This window comes from Cygnus atratus, chromosome 2 (genome assembly GCF_013377495.2).
Source record: "Cygnus atratus isolate AKBS03 ecotype Queensland, Australia chromosome 2, CAtr_DNAZoo_HiC_assembly, whole genome shotgun sequence".
NCBI lineage: Eukaryota > Metazoa > Chordata > Aves > Anseriformes > Anatidae > Cygnus > Cygnus atratus.
This window is the reverse complement of record NC_066363.1, coordinates 110,753,889-110,769,711: the sequence shown is the minus strand read 5'-3', so window position 1 is coordinate 110,769,711 and position 15,823 is coordinate 110,753,889. Positions and strand designations below refer to the sequence as shown.

Sequence of the window (15,823 nt, the reverse complement as noted above, 5' to 3'; positions counted from 1 at the left end):
CTCAGCAAACCACACAAGACTGTTATTCAAAGGAGCAGCCTGGGCACAGCTGGCACAGATTCAATTCAAGGAGTTTTAAGTGCTGAATTCCGGAGTCACCAAGGCTTCAACACTGGGAGAGAGGCAGGATTTTGTACGCACCTCACTCCCACTAATTGATTTAAGTACCCAACTTGACCGATTTACATTATTCTATCCCACTTCTGTTTTGTGCAGTCTATCCCTGTACCTCTTCTTCTAAAAGCTGGGTGTCAAGTACCACCCTTAAAAAAATTAATGACTATTACCCTAGACAAAATGATCTTTTGTGTTTAGAGAACTAGGTGTGCTATTTTAGACGCTGCAGCATATAGGAATAAATTTCAAATACCAAATATCTGTCCCATATCCAAAGGTTGCATACCTTTGAGTCTGAACCATGAAGAAAACTGTCTTCAAAACCTCTCTAGTTACTCCTCCCAGCCCTCAGAGGTGACTTGTGAAGAACAAAGCTGGGTTTGGGCCCATACCTTGCAGCATGTGAAGTATGCCTTAGAATTCTCTCCCTTGCCTTGATTATCTGCAAGATTATCTTTGCCATCATACAGCCATCCAGTTTTAGGAAAGCAATTTAAAAATAAAAATAAAAATCAGTCTACAGTTCCTTCTAACTGGAATTTTTTATATAAACAAATGTTACTTAAGTGCTACAAGACTCTTGAAGATTGCTTCATGAGTTCATGGATACTCGTGGTCCAGCACACTTTCCTATGATCAAATAAAAACTGCATAGCTTGAAAGATTTCATAACAAGACAAACAGTAAGTTACAGGGAGAAATTGGTTTGTGGTGTTCAGATCACGAAACCAGTTTTGTTTAGAAATTCAGCCCGTTTCTCTGCACTTCAGTTACAGCATTAGCTGAAGTGAAGCACAGACTTTATCTACAATCTGTCTACCTTGGGTCCTGTCTGTAATCCAGCTGTGGCAGCACAACGCCCAGTGAAAGCCGATTTGCTCTGAGACTGGCAGAGCAGACGTTCTTTGAAGGCATGCCTGCAACCAATCTGCTCTAGTCCTCTCTTAGTTCCTGGGACGCAAGTTCTCTTACCATCCACACTTGCACCTCACGGGCTCTGAGCTGTTCCAGAATGAAACAACTATTGTTGTTTCTCCAAGAGGAAAATCAAACACAGCTACCAGGATATTTTGCTTCACTCGGTATGGGCATACACTACGCCAAGACTGGCTCCTCCACCTGGAACAGTCACCAACATCATTCAAGAAAATCTCGAGTCCTAAAACACCTCTGCATGCTGTATGCTTTAAAATCATCAAGACAATATCACAACACATGACACTTGGTAGTCTGCAACATTTCAGGCACACAGGATGGAGAAAAAAACAACACAAGCAAAAATAGACATTATGTCTTCGGGCCAGTATAGCTGCAGCAAGTCTCCTCTGGAGGAGGCTAGATCAGAAATGTATCAGCACAAGCCAGTCCCAGCCCATCCACCTGCAGGAGAGAAGTCTCTTCCTGGCATAATCCACACAAACACTAATTATTGTCTGCGTTATTTTAACTACTGACCCCTTAACCAGTACGTGACCTAACTGACTTCCATCAGAGCTCCTTTAGTTTAAACTAGCATTTATGCAGTGGCTACATTTTAGATCTTAGAAGTGTTTTAAGGGTCCAGAAGATGTCTGTATTAAAATACATGACATTATATAAGGCCGTGGAATTATACGTTTATTTAGAATAAAAAGTGTCATAGGCTAAGGAACACTGCATCTGTAATAAAGGAACTGAAATGACTTCTTTTATGGTGTTGGGGACTGGACTTCAGAAAAGTTCTCCTCCTCCCAACTGTACAATCTTCATAATGAATGCTAATAAAATACACTTATTATTCATATTGATGCCTAAAGTCGGTAGGGCTATCTGTACTGTCAACTGTTGACAACATGCGTTTTAAATAGTCTGTCCTATCAAAATAGCAACTGAACAAAACTGACAAAAATTGCTTCAGTTATTACAACAGCTTAATACTGACATTCACAAGGAACTACTCGAATCAATACTAAAGAATTCATTCCATAAAATTCCACTTATTTCGTAAGTTCCCAGTATCAGTAAAGTATGTTTTGTATTTAAGCCGTGCTTAAAGGAAAAAGTAACAAAGGGTAGATTTTCAACGAAGTTGCTGTTAAACATGAAACAGCTTACTAACACACACAATAAAAAACCAAAATATAAAATCCTGCAAGTGAAATTTCATTTCAGTTGAAAATACTGAAAAACAATAATTGTTGAAGTGCTATACTACAATGATGCACCCTAGGGCTCAGCAGGTTGGTATCTTAAAGACAACAGCCCAGAGATGTCTTTAAGATACCAACCAAAGTGAAGCCAAAAGTGTAAATTTTTTTAAACCTATACAGCTCAAATGAAACTACAAGAAAACAGCATGGAGAAGAAAACAAAAACTAAACCATCTTTTTCTCTGAAAGATAAAACTCAAAAAGAAAATTTAAAAGGTGAAAACCACACGTCTTGTACTAAAAAACTCAAAACACAACTCATCCAGTTTCGTTGTGGATATCACTAAGATAGACAGGCAACTGAGAAATTGATGTATGAAATGCGGAATCTGAGAAAGACCACTTGCTTCCTGCTCGTTCATTTCAAAATTAAATACGTGCACACAAAGGATTTTGACCAGTCTCACAGAGTCCATTTCAGATCATGGAAACACATCTGAGCTGCAATTGGTTTCTTCCCGTCCCTTGAAAGGACACAAGCATTTTTTTTTTTATATATGGCGGCCATACTTAGGCCGGTATATTTCAGTGAAATGAAGAAGCCTATTTGAAAAATATTTGTTGTACAGTTGAATTACTGTTCTGAACAAAGACTTTTCAATCAAGTTGTTTTGGAATGAAATGCTGCAACTATCACATATAGTTAAAATTAGAAAAAAGTATTATGATATTGGTAACAAATGACTCAGCAAATCTGATTCCCTCTGTTATGCTGCACATCTTCACTATTTACAGAAAAAATGCTGTTTGCTTTCCACAATTCAAGTCACTCCATAATTTTCCTTTTCCTATCAGCAAAACTATAAAATTCATCGTTGCACATACTCTTTGGACAGCTTTTCAGGTGTGAGCACTTTTTTTTTTAGTAAAAAGATTTTGACCTTTATTAACGGGAGTTTGACTATTTCCTTACTATAGCACCATTTCTGAAATTAACTCTGTCAGGAAGATACTTAATCAACATGCAAAGATTAAGAATGCTTTGTTCTAACAGAAGAAGCTTTTAGAAGGCTGGAGAAGCACCTAGACAATTAAAGCTACGAAGTCATGCAAGATGTTGAACCACAGAAAACATTATTTTAGTCTTATTCCGTACTGTATTACTGTACTTTTGATTTTTGGCAGCCACATGCGTTTGCTATGAAAGAGTGCTGCAGAACTATTTTGAACCCATATTTTTCTTTAACAAAGGCAGAGACTAAATGTTAAAAACTCCATAAAAAAAAAATCTGCCTACACTGCAATGTAATGCAGGATATACTTTAACTTATGCTGCCAAAAAACAGTTCAACAGTACAGAAGCTATATAAGCTACAATAATAAAGAGACAAATGCATAGGAAAAAAAAAAGGAATAAATAAATGCATTTTATTTACTGTGTTCTTTGATGGCTCCCAAGCAGTATCTACCTTGCCCACATCTTGCATGTCTTGGAGTTGGCGGAGCTGTGACAGGGTGTGGTGCCTCAGGGCTTCATGCAGGGGAGTATCCCCATCTTTATCCTGAATATCCAGCTTAGCACCTGCACGGACTAAGAGCTGAAAAGAGAGAGAACTCCATTTTAAAAACCAAAAAACAGCTACTCATTTCATTTAAAAAATAGTTTCAATGAAGGATTTGGTTTAGGATGCACCAAAGGGTTATATGCACTTAGGGTCCAGAAGGGTTATATCTTGCTACATTTCACAGTTGAGTCTATTTAAATTTATTTCTCTTGCTTCAAGCTCAGCCTCCAACTGAAGCATTTACCTCTTTCAAACATCAACTTTATTTCAGCAGAAGCCTTGTGCATGGCTGAGTGAGAGACAGATGCATTCTACAGGATTCCTTCTACCTTTAACTCTTACAAGAGAGCCTACAATGCAATCTATTAGAGTAACATATCAGAAACAGAACAAAACGGGCAAAACTTTAGATATGCATATATTCCGTAATAATAGGTTTCAATGACCTCAAAGATCACTACCTACACACCATGCTGAACTTTACAACTTAATGTATAGTAACCTGCTAATGTACAGTATCCTCAATTAACAAAGTAGTTAAGCACATACTTTGGTTTATCCTGACGCAGCAGAAGACACCAAAACCACTATTACACACCATCTTTGAACGCTTTGGAAAGTACTGAACTGTAAGACTCATCTTTAAGGCTAAAATTAGCCATGCCCCTACGACATACGTTCCAGTTCATATGATATGAAGCAAGCCTAAGGCTGCATAGGCCCTCCCATTCATGCTGCACTTGCACCCAGCTCTCCCCTAATTTGATGCACCAGAACTTTCTTAAATATGCTGTCACACAAAACAGCCAACACATGCTGACAAATAACAATGCCCTTAAAAAAAATTCTCGTTGGTGCTATTCGGACACCCACAGATAGCAGCAGCTGATGTTTTAACTTTAGTTTTGAACTTTTGCTACTCTGCAGAACTCTGAATTGCAGTGGAGACAAAAAGCATGGCCTAGAAACAGGAATATACAAAGGGTAATCTCCCTCTTTAGAAATAGCCTGCTTGCAAGGATTTCAGCCTCTCCAAATCAAAGAATCTCAGGCTCTAGAAAAGGCTAAAATTAAAATACCTCAAAAGGAATTCAGAAGTTCTATGTCAAGGAAATGCCTGTCTGTAATTGATTGCAGCTTATCATTTCCCCCCAACCCTTTCTTCCACAACTGAAAGCAAAAAAAACCCAAACAGCTGACACTCACAACAGTCCTCTGGACATCTTATACTCTCTAAATGGACTTACTCTGACCCAATTTTTCTTAAACTCACATCCTGTCTGCCACTAGCCATGTTCTGTTTCAGAGTTTCTCCTGGAAACAGTAGCATGTTATGAAAATTCCCCTGTCACTGCTATGGCTTTCTAGTAATCCCTCTGAAGAAAATCTAAGAGAAAACTTTTCAGAGCAACCTGGAATCCCTGTCTACCATGGAAATTCAAGGCCTTTGCAGAAGATAAAAATAATAATAATAAAGACCAAAAAAAAAATTAAAATTAAAAAAATCCCCCTTTGTCATGACTGCAGAGCTTTCAAAAGAACCCTGCTACCTTTGACCACTATTCCACAGATGCCTGAGGGTACAACCCAACCCTGGAAAGTACCCAATAGGAATTAAATTTGAAATATAGGAGCCAACACGTTCTTCGCATGGCTGCATGAGTTATTTTAGGACTTCTCAAAGCTAATCCAGCTCTGAAGTACGGCTGCTCTATAGGGTCATTCACGTAAACATTCCTGGATGTATGTATGTCAACCCAATCCATATACTAGCTCTCCAACGTGCCTACCTTCCTGTCATCCGCTACGTTGGTATTGTGTTCCCAGGTGCCCTGTCAGTTCCCGAAGGGCACAAGAGCTCACCAAATAAATATAGCTGCAGAAAGGCTTGCAGAACGCAAGTGACTCTCTGAAACCATTCTTTGGTAGCAAGTGGTTCCAGATATAGGGCCGTATCACATGTTTCACTGTAACGGGATCACATCCATCAACCCGTGGAGATGGAGAAACCTTACAGCAAAATAATGCCAGACAGAGCCACTGACACAGCTCTGCACCGGGGGCACAATTCTCTCTAAGCCTGAGTAAAAATCATTTTTTAATATAGGATGATTCTCACAACACTAACACAAAAACTACACAGAGGGCCCAGGCCAGGCTGATGGATTCACTTATAGCAAACATTTCCTACAGCACTGAGCACTCTCTCCAAGCCTCAACAGCCCACTCCATGCCAGAATGGGCAAGCTGTGCTGGACTCCAGCTTCCCATGCCATCAACAGTTTTGTTAAATTATTTTTTTTTTTTGTTAAAAGTATTAAACTTTTGCAATCATGTGAGCAAGAACAGAAATTGCATTACTTTCACTGCTGATTTTATTACTGCTTATAGCTTTCCCAAGCTAAGAACAGGGAAAACTACACAGTCAGGAGTGAAACTGATGAAAATGATACCTCACCTAGTTAGTTTGCAAAAGCCATGAGCAAAAATAATTACACATCAAAAATGCTATTCTGAGGTCCCATTACAAGACCATAAAGCTCAGACAAATTATAGAAGAACACACAGAAGATCCCCCTCAGTCAACAAGAAGGGATGCCGGAATTAGCAGCCACAGAGAGGAGACCATAACATACATATACAAAAATTTAGCATTCCTGAAATTTCCTTCCTATTGCCTACTGACCTTCTGTACTGTTGGTGGGTTTCCAAATTTATCAGAATTAATCATACAAATATTCAATAGCTGTAACACGCTGCTAAACCGTTATTTTTTTTTTTAAGTTCATGAAGCATCTCTGTCTTAACAGCTACACTCAGCTTGAACTAAGCACCATTCATCTTATGGCTGATTGCAACAAGATACTTACCCTAACAATTTGTGTGTGCTGTCGTTCAACGGCAAGGTGCAGAGCAGTTTGCTGGTTTACGTTCTGGATATCCAGGTTAGCATTGCCCTGAAAGATATTCAAAGCATTAGACCATTACCATCCCAGCAATTCGTCTACAGGCAAGGCAGTCGATTAAAGCACCGAATAAAACCCTCACTATGATTCCCACTTTGAATACTTGAGAGCAGTAGTGATTAGCTACTTTAATTACTCTCTGTTCAGATGTTGATCTGTTGAATCAAACCCGGTATCAAACTGTCCAGTCTCCCTGCGCTACTAGGCCATTTTAATGATCTCAAAAGCAAGTTTGACCTTTACAGCTCACCACGCGGCCTTCCCTGCTCCACTGCTTCTGCAGGCAGCAGCAGCAACCTATTTTCACATCAGATGGTTAATTGAAGTGGGACACTTAAATCCTCCTGAGAAAAGAGCCCTACCTGATGCACCAGAAGTTCAGCCACTTCCACGTGGTTATTGAGAGCTGCCAGATGCAAGGCAGTGTAACCATCATCTTTTTTCTCATCAACAATCCACGGTCGCGGCAACTTGGACAGCAATACACGCATTGCACTGAAATAAATAAGCAGAGATGGCATAAGTGCATTTGTGAAGGATTTGCTGAATGACAACGGGACAATAGCAAAAGCGGTATTCATTTGCAGAACTACAAAGTAGCAGTGACAGAAATAACATTAGCCATTTCTCAAAAAAGAGAAAAGTGGGTGAAAAGTTGTACCAACAGTTCCAAAGTCTAAAAATTTCATGTTCAGTTCCTTCCAGAAGAAGTACGCAAACAAACCAGCCAATCACCCTGCGCCAAAAATTACCCTAAATATTACTCACAGAGATTCTGAAACACAGAAGACAGAAACGCTTCTCCCTGAAAATCTTCATGGCAAACTTTACTTAATTATTTAAGAAACAAGTTTCATTACACATTGGTTTTCTTGAAAATCATTACTTTATGAACTGATGCTATTGTCCCTAACAGTTAAGGCTTTCTATTTCTAGGATAAAACTGAAGCAAGATCTTTTAGGAACAGAAGAAATGAATGCTGAAACTGTAAAGTGAGATTACTGGAATACAGGAATTTCGGTAACTGACAGTAGCTGAGTTTAAGAAACCATGGCAGCGTCCAGTAATCTACCCCACTTCTCTATGTGTTTACCAAGACACCTACCAAGGGAAGTGGATTTATGGCTAAAAGCAACTTGATTACTGTAGTATTAAAGCAGGCTAAAATCCATGAAGTGCAAAGAAGGCAGTGATAAGGGCATTAATAACACAACACTAGATGAACAAATTGGTCGATCTGTATTCTCTCAGAAACACACTTTTCTCAAGCTCACCTGTCTTTGCCTAGCTTTTGGAATAGGCAGGTAACCAAACTTGATTCCCTTATCGTTCCGTATTTGTAAACAGTACACATAGCTCCCTTAAGGCAGTTGCTCAGAGAAGAACAAAAAAACAGAAACTGCTATAATCTTGTTCTAGAAAACCTCTTCTATCAACCTGATCTTTCCCTTCTGTTGAAGCAAGGTGTGATTCACAGGAGAAACAGACGTTCTCCACAAAATTTAAACTTCAAACTCCAATACTAGCCAACACAAGTGGAAGCACTGAATTACAAACCGCCTTGCAATGTAGGTACCATAACTGAATCAAACGGTTCTTCATTAGCCACCTGATATTGCGAAGGCAGAGTTTCAATAAATATTCTCACAAAGCAAGCCTTTTACTCAAAAAATATTTGCAGCGGATAACAATAAGCCATCTGCCCTGGTAAGCAATAACTTAGCTCCTAATTCATTCCACTGACCGGTTGCCTTGAACATCCACATGGCATAAACACTATTCACTCCTCAGCTCTGTCTTAACATAAGCCAACAAGTTCTCTATTAAACAAGCAAAAAGCTGCGGTTCTGGCATGGTTCACTCCAACGAGCAGAAGTAAGAGTCCCTGAGGTAGTCTGCTGTATCATTAAGAACATGCACTCCTTCCTCTGCACTACTAGGGCTAACAACATTGACTTCTTAAGCGTCTCCTTGCGTTCTCCTGATCCTGCAGAGCACACTAGACAAACCCTCAGTTTCACCCTCTTCACACCAAATCGGTCACTTTTCTCCCGATTCACGGTGTACAAAGTAACCACCATGAAGTATAACTGCATCTTCTGGCCCCAGGCCCCGAGGAGGCCGATGGCCAACTTCTGCGTTGCGTGTCCACCGCCAGTGTGCTCTGCAGGGTTGTCCTCTGCAAAACCACAACATCTTCACCAGGAACCAAATGCATTCGGCTGTCTGCGGGTCACCTCCGTCTTCTCAGACCTCAACACAAGCACGGCTTTCTCAAGGTAAGTGCACAATTTGAAAGAAACAGTTCTCCATCTCTTGATTTTTTGTTTTCCTGGCAGAACTAAGCTTCTTGCTTCCTCACAGTCCACATCACTTAACACAGTAAAGACCACAATACTTAACAGGTTGTACACTGCTCAGCTTCTGTTCATCACACCTTCTGCAGGTTCTGTCGCATGCTAGGAGAAAAAGCTAGAATATTTGAAAAAACAACACTAATTCTTTCAAAGACTGAGGATTTGAAGATTTGAAGACAACTGCAACTACACCTTGAGGAACGCTATGGCAAGGCACAAAGAAGCGTTTCTCTAAATATAGCCAGCCTGTCTCCAAAGTAGTTCTGGTCACTGAACAAGTAACAGTCTTAGCCATTCCAGCTTACATTTTATGTCCTTGTCTTCCGCAAGGAAATGAGGAAACTGCCAACTCCACAGATCTAAACCAAACTAAAATAATACTTAATGTACGTTCACGTACTTTAACAGATGCATTGGGAAGTGAGCGTGCTTCAGAAACATTACTGTTGCTATTTCTTTAGCACCTCATCTCTAAGAGAAAATTAAGAAATTAATGTAGTAATTTTATATGCTATGAAAAATACACTCATCCTAATATTTGCAAGAGCACTAGCCTCAGCAGTTCTGTTTTCAGATCTTTTCCCACTTAGTCTGCTGTCAAACACCAGCAAAACTTTCTTCTGAAAATCATCTGTAAAATATTTGGGGGCTAAAACAGTATCTTATATAAATGAGATCCTGATATGTTTTTGGATGCTTTTAAAATGCTTTATTCCTACTGAAAAAAACAAAAAACAAACAAACAAACAAAAACAACCAGTAGGACCAACAAAACAACCAACCTCTGTGCAAAACAGAAACTTATATTACTTCTCACCGTGAAGCATCAGAGGACCAGTAACTAATACTCAGTTTCTTCTGCCTGTGCAAGTCAGAGACCACACCTCCCTCTCTCCCAAACCTCACTAACTTACCGGACAGCAGGATGGAAGGATGGTCTTATGGACACGACACCTTAAAATGCAGCAAGACATTCATATGCCTCAAGTGGGAAATTCTTGTAAGATGTTCAGTGGCTGCAGCCTCCTTCCCACCAGCTCAGAGGCAGCTTCCTTCAACGCACACGACTGCGTTCCTTCATTGCAGGCTTCCCTGCTACTGCTATTCTGTTTTGCAGGATTTTCTAGAGCTGCTGCCAAAACGTTGACAACTTGGCTGAGTGGCTATCATTCAGAACAGTTCTCACTGAAACAAGCGTGCACTGTACCATAAAGAGTCATGTCAGTGAATCAATGTTACATGCCAATTACACAGCCATTCTTAATTCACAATTCCACACACAGTATTAATGACGAAGCTGAACTGTGCTGCTCCTTTTTCAGGACCGCAACGCTGATGTGGTCCTGAAAACTTGCTTTCATCTTGTATACATTAAAACAGAAAACAGACTTCTTTCACCGTAATTGCATTAAAAAGAAATCAGTAAATCTAATGGTAACCATGAAATCAGCTGAAGAGAACTCTTCTGACTAATCATTTGCAGTTTATTCAGCTGTTACAGATTACATGGCTAATTGAATTAGCTTTAAAGATTATTGATAATTTGTGTAAAAGCCTTGTTAAAGCACCAAATTTATGTCATTGCTATGCTAACTGCATTTTTTTTTCTTCTACAAAAGGTAAGCTTTGGCATTTGTTGCTCTGCAGTATGTACAGATTAGCAGGAAGCTGATAAAGATCTTGGGCTGTTTTCAGTTTCTGGTCCCCTTTTACTAGTTCAATCTGAACCCTGCTAGGTAGGATAACAAAAGGAAAATTTGGTGAAACTTTTAGAGGAAGCTGTCTGTAAAGCTTTGAAGCGGTTGAAGAAACCATTTCATCTTTCACAGGAGATAAACACCTGCTCAGGGAAAAAGGTAAAGAGAGAAAGCACATGTGTGGGCAGAGACTGAGGTATCTGTTGCTTTCCCTGACCCAGCTGTTGAGGGGCACAGTAACTTAGAAAACCCACCATAATTTATATTTTCTCTGGAGGGGCTGCCTTCTGGTCTGTCCTATCTGCCTGACAGTATGATAACCTAGGCTTTAATAGTTAGAAGAGATTGGGTACAAGAAACACCCATATGGAATCACGGCTTAACATATATATATATATATATAAATCATGCATAATGCAAGAATGCAAATTCAACAGCATGAATTTTACGACAAAACAGTCGTCAGTGTCATGACCAACAGCTTTAACATATGGTATACTATTCATTATCAACCTATAAATAGGATCTGTTTCTTCATGCGGTATTTTACTTACAGAATTTTTACAGATGCTCACACTCCCTGAAAATGCCGCGTACAATAACAGCTTTATGTGAACAGTCTGCAAGGTAAAGGCACTTGCAGCACGATGAAACTACCACCTTGTTGCAAAGAAAAGACTTGAGATTTAGAGTTCTTAATTGCAAAGCTATCCTTCTACACTGTTCAAAAATATGTAAAGAAAGAACAGAGGGAAGATTCTCTGCTACCAACTGCAATTTGACTGCAGTGTCATAAATGGGGAAGGGCAGTGGGTCGGCTTTACTTTTTTTTTTTTTTTTTTTTGTAGTAAAGAACAGATACTTAGGTTTAAAATAAAAGAGAGAGATTGACTACTTCACATCAGCTTAAGCACATTTAACTTAAATTGCTACCACAAGACATGGTCCCACTTCTCTCTACACTGCCGATGCAAGCGTGGCGCTGGCTGTACAGACGCGTCACTCTCCAGTGAGTGGAACAACCTGCCAGGCTCTCGATCCGGTAACCCCACTTTCAGTCAGATCAATGATATCATCCAGCTTGTGCTGTGACTTCCCGACCACTACCAATGGGAGGAATGAGGAAGTGATGAAGCCGGAGCTGCAGGGAGGGCAGCCTGCCCTTTTCAGAAGCAGTCTGAGATCAGCATAAACTGATCGGGAAACCTTATCTCTAAGGGCTGGAATGATTCAGTGTGCTTTCTATGACAAGTTCCTCTCCTCTCCTGCCATTCTCCTACCCCAGGCCCGCTTTCCACTGTCACAGGGTGACATGGTTTCCTCCTATGGAAGATATTTTACAGTAAATCGTGGCTTCAAGGATTTCCCCCTCAGCTTCTTCTCTGCTCATTCCCACCGCTGCTCAGCTCAACCTGTTCACCTGTTTCCTGCCATATCCACAAACAGTTAAAGGACCAGATCAGATCTAAAGACAGTTTCCACTGCAAAGTTTTCCTTTAAGGCTATACAGTATGATATGTATTTTAAAACACCAAAAAAGCAAGACTACCTTCTACTTATCCCATTCTCGAACTCTGACTACATTTGCTCCAGTTTTGGAAAACTTCTTTAAAAACTTCTTTTTTTTTTTAAAAAAAAAAAGCATGGTCCCACTACAGCATCTAAAAAAACCTCCTCTTTCTGTTGGATTACTTCTCATGTGGAGTACTACTCTGATCCTGCTCACCGTGAAGCCGAAGAAATATTTGTACCAACATAGTGCAACAAGTAACACAGGAGCAGGACAGTGCTATTTTTGGCAACGATATGACCGTAAGTGAACGTCAGCACGCAACTTTAAGCCAAATCCATTCCCCGATCTGCTTCACAACACGCTCACTGTGCAGCCCAGAGAGCTACGCTGGAAAAACGAAGGAAGCATCCCTCAGGAACAAGTAACAAGCACATTAATACCTTGGACAGGTATTGCTGGGCGCTCTGTATCATGGAATGAGAGCTTAATATTTCATATCTACTTCACTGCTCAGTTAACACGAGTCTGAGTAATAAGCAGGTTGTATCCTTCTTTTTTTCTCAGTATTTCCAAGTATGCCTTGGTATTTGAAGAATTGATTTCAAATTAAACTAACGAAACAACAAGGTATATCAATTTGTACGTGAGCTACAGAAACATACTCTATATTAGCCGAAATCTTACACAGCAATTTTGTGTTAAATGCATGATTTTGAAACAGTTGGGAAACAAAAAAATGATTTTTACCAGAAAGCTATGCTGCAAAAGTAGTTATGGGATAAGCAGCTACCGAGCACATGGCAAAGACGACGCAAAAAGAGGAGGAAACAAGGAGAAGTGTAAATGCAAGACAGCAGTTCGTTCAGGACTTCGCAGCTCCTACCTTAAATGCACTCCCTGCCTTAGAGCACTGAACTTGAATGTATCAGTAACTACTAATTGCATCAGTATTCATTGGGATGAGCTTTATATGTTTTAGACTGAGAAACCTGTCAACGTTTTTACTCTTTCTGCTCCTAAGTTACATAAAGACTTTTGTCTGAAAAGACAGAGCGCCTTGAAACGGTTGGGTTCCTTGGCTTGTTGTATTTAAGCGGGCGTGTTTTGGCTACTTTATTCTGAGGAAAACATTGCACATATTCCCCATGGTCATAAAAAATGCCCTTTTTCTGGTTTGAGCGTGTAAACGCCGGTCCTGTTACAGACCAGATGTGTAACTGGGTATATGAGTTAAGTGGCGTCAGTTCGGATTTTTCAACCATCCTTTCCTCCTTCGCGACTTTTTAAAGAACACCAGAGGCCGACTCCCATCTCGCTTTCTTCCAAATAACTTTATTGCTCGCCGCAAAACCCCTTACAGCAACGGCTCCTCACACAAACCCCGCGGAACACCCCCGGGGAGGGGAAGCCGGGGGCCGGCAGGGGCCGCCCGAAGCCCCTCGGGCCGCCTCCCCTCGGGCCCGTCCCCGCTTTATTTGGCGGTGCGGCGGCGGGGGCCGCCAGGCCGCTCAATCGATCGGCGGAGCGCGGCGGGGCTCGGCGCTCGGCAGCGCTTTCAGCGAGGGTTGACTAAATATGGTCAGGGAAGAGCCGGGCGCGGGGAGCCGGCCGGCCCGGCCGCGCGTGTTCCAAATGCCCGCCCGCCTATAAAGCCCCGCCGGCCCCGCTCCCGCCCGCCGCGGGGGCCGTGAGGGAGGGAGCCCCGGGGCCGCCGCCGCCGGGAGCCCGGCCCCGAGCGGGGGAAGGCGCGGGGCAGGGGCCGAGGAGCCGGAGGACAGCGGCACTTGCCGCGGGAGGGCGCGGGGGGGTGGGGTGCAGCGCGGGGGGCCTTTTTTTATTTTTTTAGGTTTTTTTTTTTTTTTTCCTCAAGTGACTCCCAACTTCTGGGGCTTTTTTTGTTTCTGGCTTTTTTTTTTTTCCTTTTTTTTTTTTTTTTTTTTTGCCTGTGATTTATCCTCATCTGACAGTGGGCTAAGTTCACCTTCCCATGGCTTCCTAGCATCCATCCTTGGACTCTTAGCTCTCAGTCCAGCAGACCTAAGGTATCATTTCTATACGGCAGCGTCCATCTTTGACACCCCAAGCGAGGCGGCAGGTGCCTCTGCGCCTTTTTTTTTTTTCCTTATTTATGATTTTGGGAGGGGGCCGGGGGGGGTTTAAGTTCTGTGCATTTAAGGAGGTGAGGCAGCACCCGCCCCAAAACTCGCCCCCTGCCCTGTCACCAAGAGCTGAGTCAGCGCCTCAGGACCCGACGAGGTGGTGGTGACACTGGGACCAGATGAGATGACACTGGGACCAGATGAGATGACACTGGGACCAGATGGCTGCTGCCGGTGTGCCGCTAGGTCACTACCTCTCTGCCAGCGCCGCATGACAGACACTAAGCTCCCAGGTAATCACACAGCCTCAGCAGACCTGCATTGCTCTGCACGTTTCCAGGATGCCTGTGACTTGCTGCATGTCTAACTTAGCTGCTAGAACGTTTTCGGTCTTTTTTTTTTTTTTTTTTCTGTAATTGTCGTATTAATCCCTCCGCGCTGGGAGCAGTTTGATTTTGAGTGTGGTGAAGTGTCAAGCATTTGTAGTATAAAGAGCAGGCTGAAAGAAAGCAACATTAGTCCAAAATCCGCAGCAGAAAAGCCCAACTTGTCTGACAGGCAGAATTCTTGCTAAAGAAGATAACCTCAAATATTGCAATGCCATTAACTGCTTAGTAAACAGAGCGATTGCTAGCTTCAGTGATATACATTATTTTCCTACGCAAGCCACAACTAAAGGGTTATCAACTGTACCAAAAAAAAAAAAAAGCTAACAGCATGGTAGTGCAATGCTGAGTGCTGAAGTAGGTCTAAGGAAAAATGTCAAGGTGCTTTATCTCAGATGTACATGAAGACAACCTACTTAAAACCCCAGAACGCAAACACTGTAATTCTAATGCTGCATTGCTGTTTCTCCTTGTAGTACTGGGCTGGCTCCTGCTACACTCTGATTTGCTCTCCATCAGCTGCACTAGGTTTTTGTCAGGAGCTGCAGAAATTCTTCCTTCCTCTGCTCTCGTCTTGCCTTACGACTATTACATTTACTAATTGACAAGCTCACTTTAAATTTACCTTCTAGTGCTGCACAGACAAAGCTTAATCTTTACTGTTACCCCAACAAACCCCTGAAACTGAAATTAAGCAACCACAAGCTATATGTGACAGCCCTTTAGAAGTCAAACCCCTACCATACATCAAATGGTTAACTATCATTCCAAACCACAGCACACAGTCTGACACAACAGGGGCAAATTTGGGTTTGTGTGGTTTGGGTTTTTTTTCATAGGTTTTTGTGGTTTGTTTATTTATTTATTTTTTTATTTTTTAAGTTTTCATAAATATTTCAAGTGTGGACAAGATTTTAACTGAAGCAGGTGAGTGCCAATTTAGGGAAAAAAAAATGCAGAAAACTGTTTGCAGAAGTGTCGAATAGATATTGG

The 15,823-nt window shown here is 41.4% G+C and overlaps 1 protein-coding gene across 3 annotated transcripts in view; it reads right to left on the bottom strand.

The window, feature by feature from the left end:
* MIB1 (MIB E3 ubiquitin protein ligase 1) overlaps positions 1-15,823 on the bottom strand; it is an 82,198-nt gene that overhangs the window by 18,145 nt on the left and 48,230 nt on the right. For 2 of the 3 annotated variants that reach the window (XM_035564091.2, XM_035564092.2), the window contains exons 13-15: positions 7,140-7,272; positions 6,682-6,768; positions 3,683-3,844 (exon numbers count right to left, since the gene is read on the bottom strand). In XM_035564091.2, coding sequence (XP_035419984.1) covers positions 3,683-3,844; positions 6,682-6,768; positions 7,140-7,272 — 382 coding nt within the window. The remainder of the gene's footprint in view (positions 1-3,682; positions 3,845-6,681; positions 6,769-7,139; positions 7,273-15,823) is intronic. The other variant, XM_035564094.2, reaches the window with a different exon arrangement.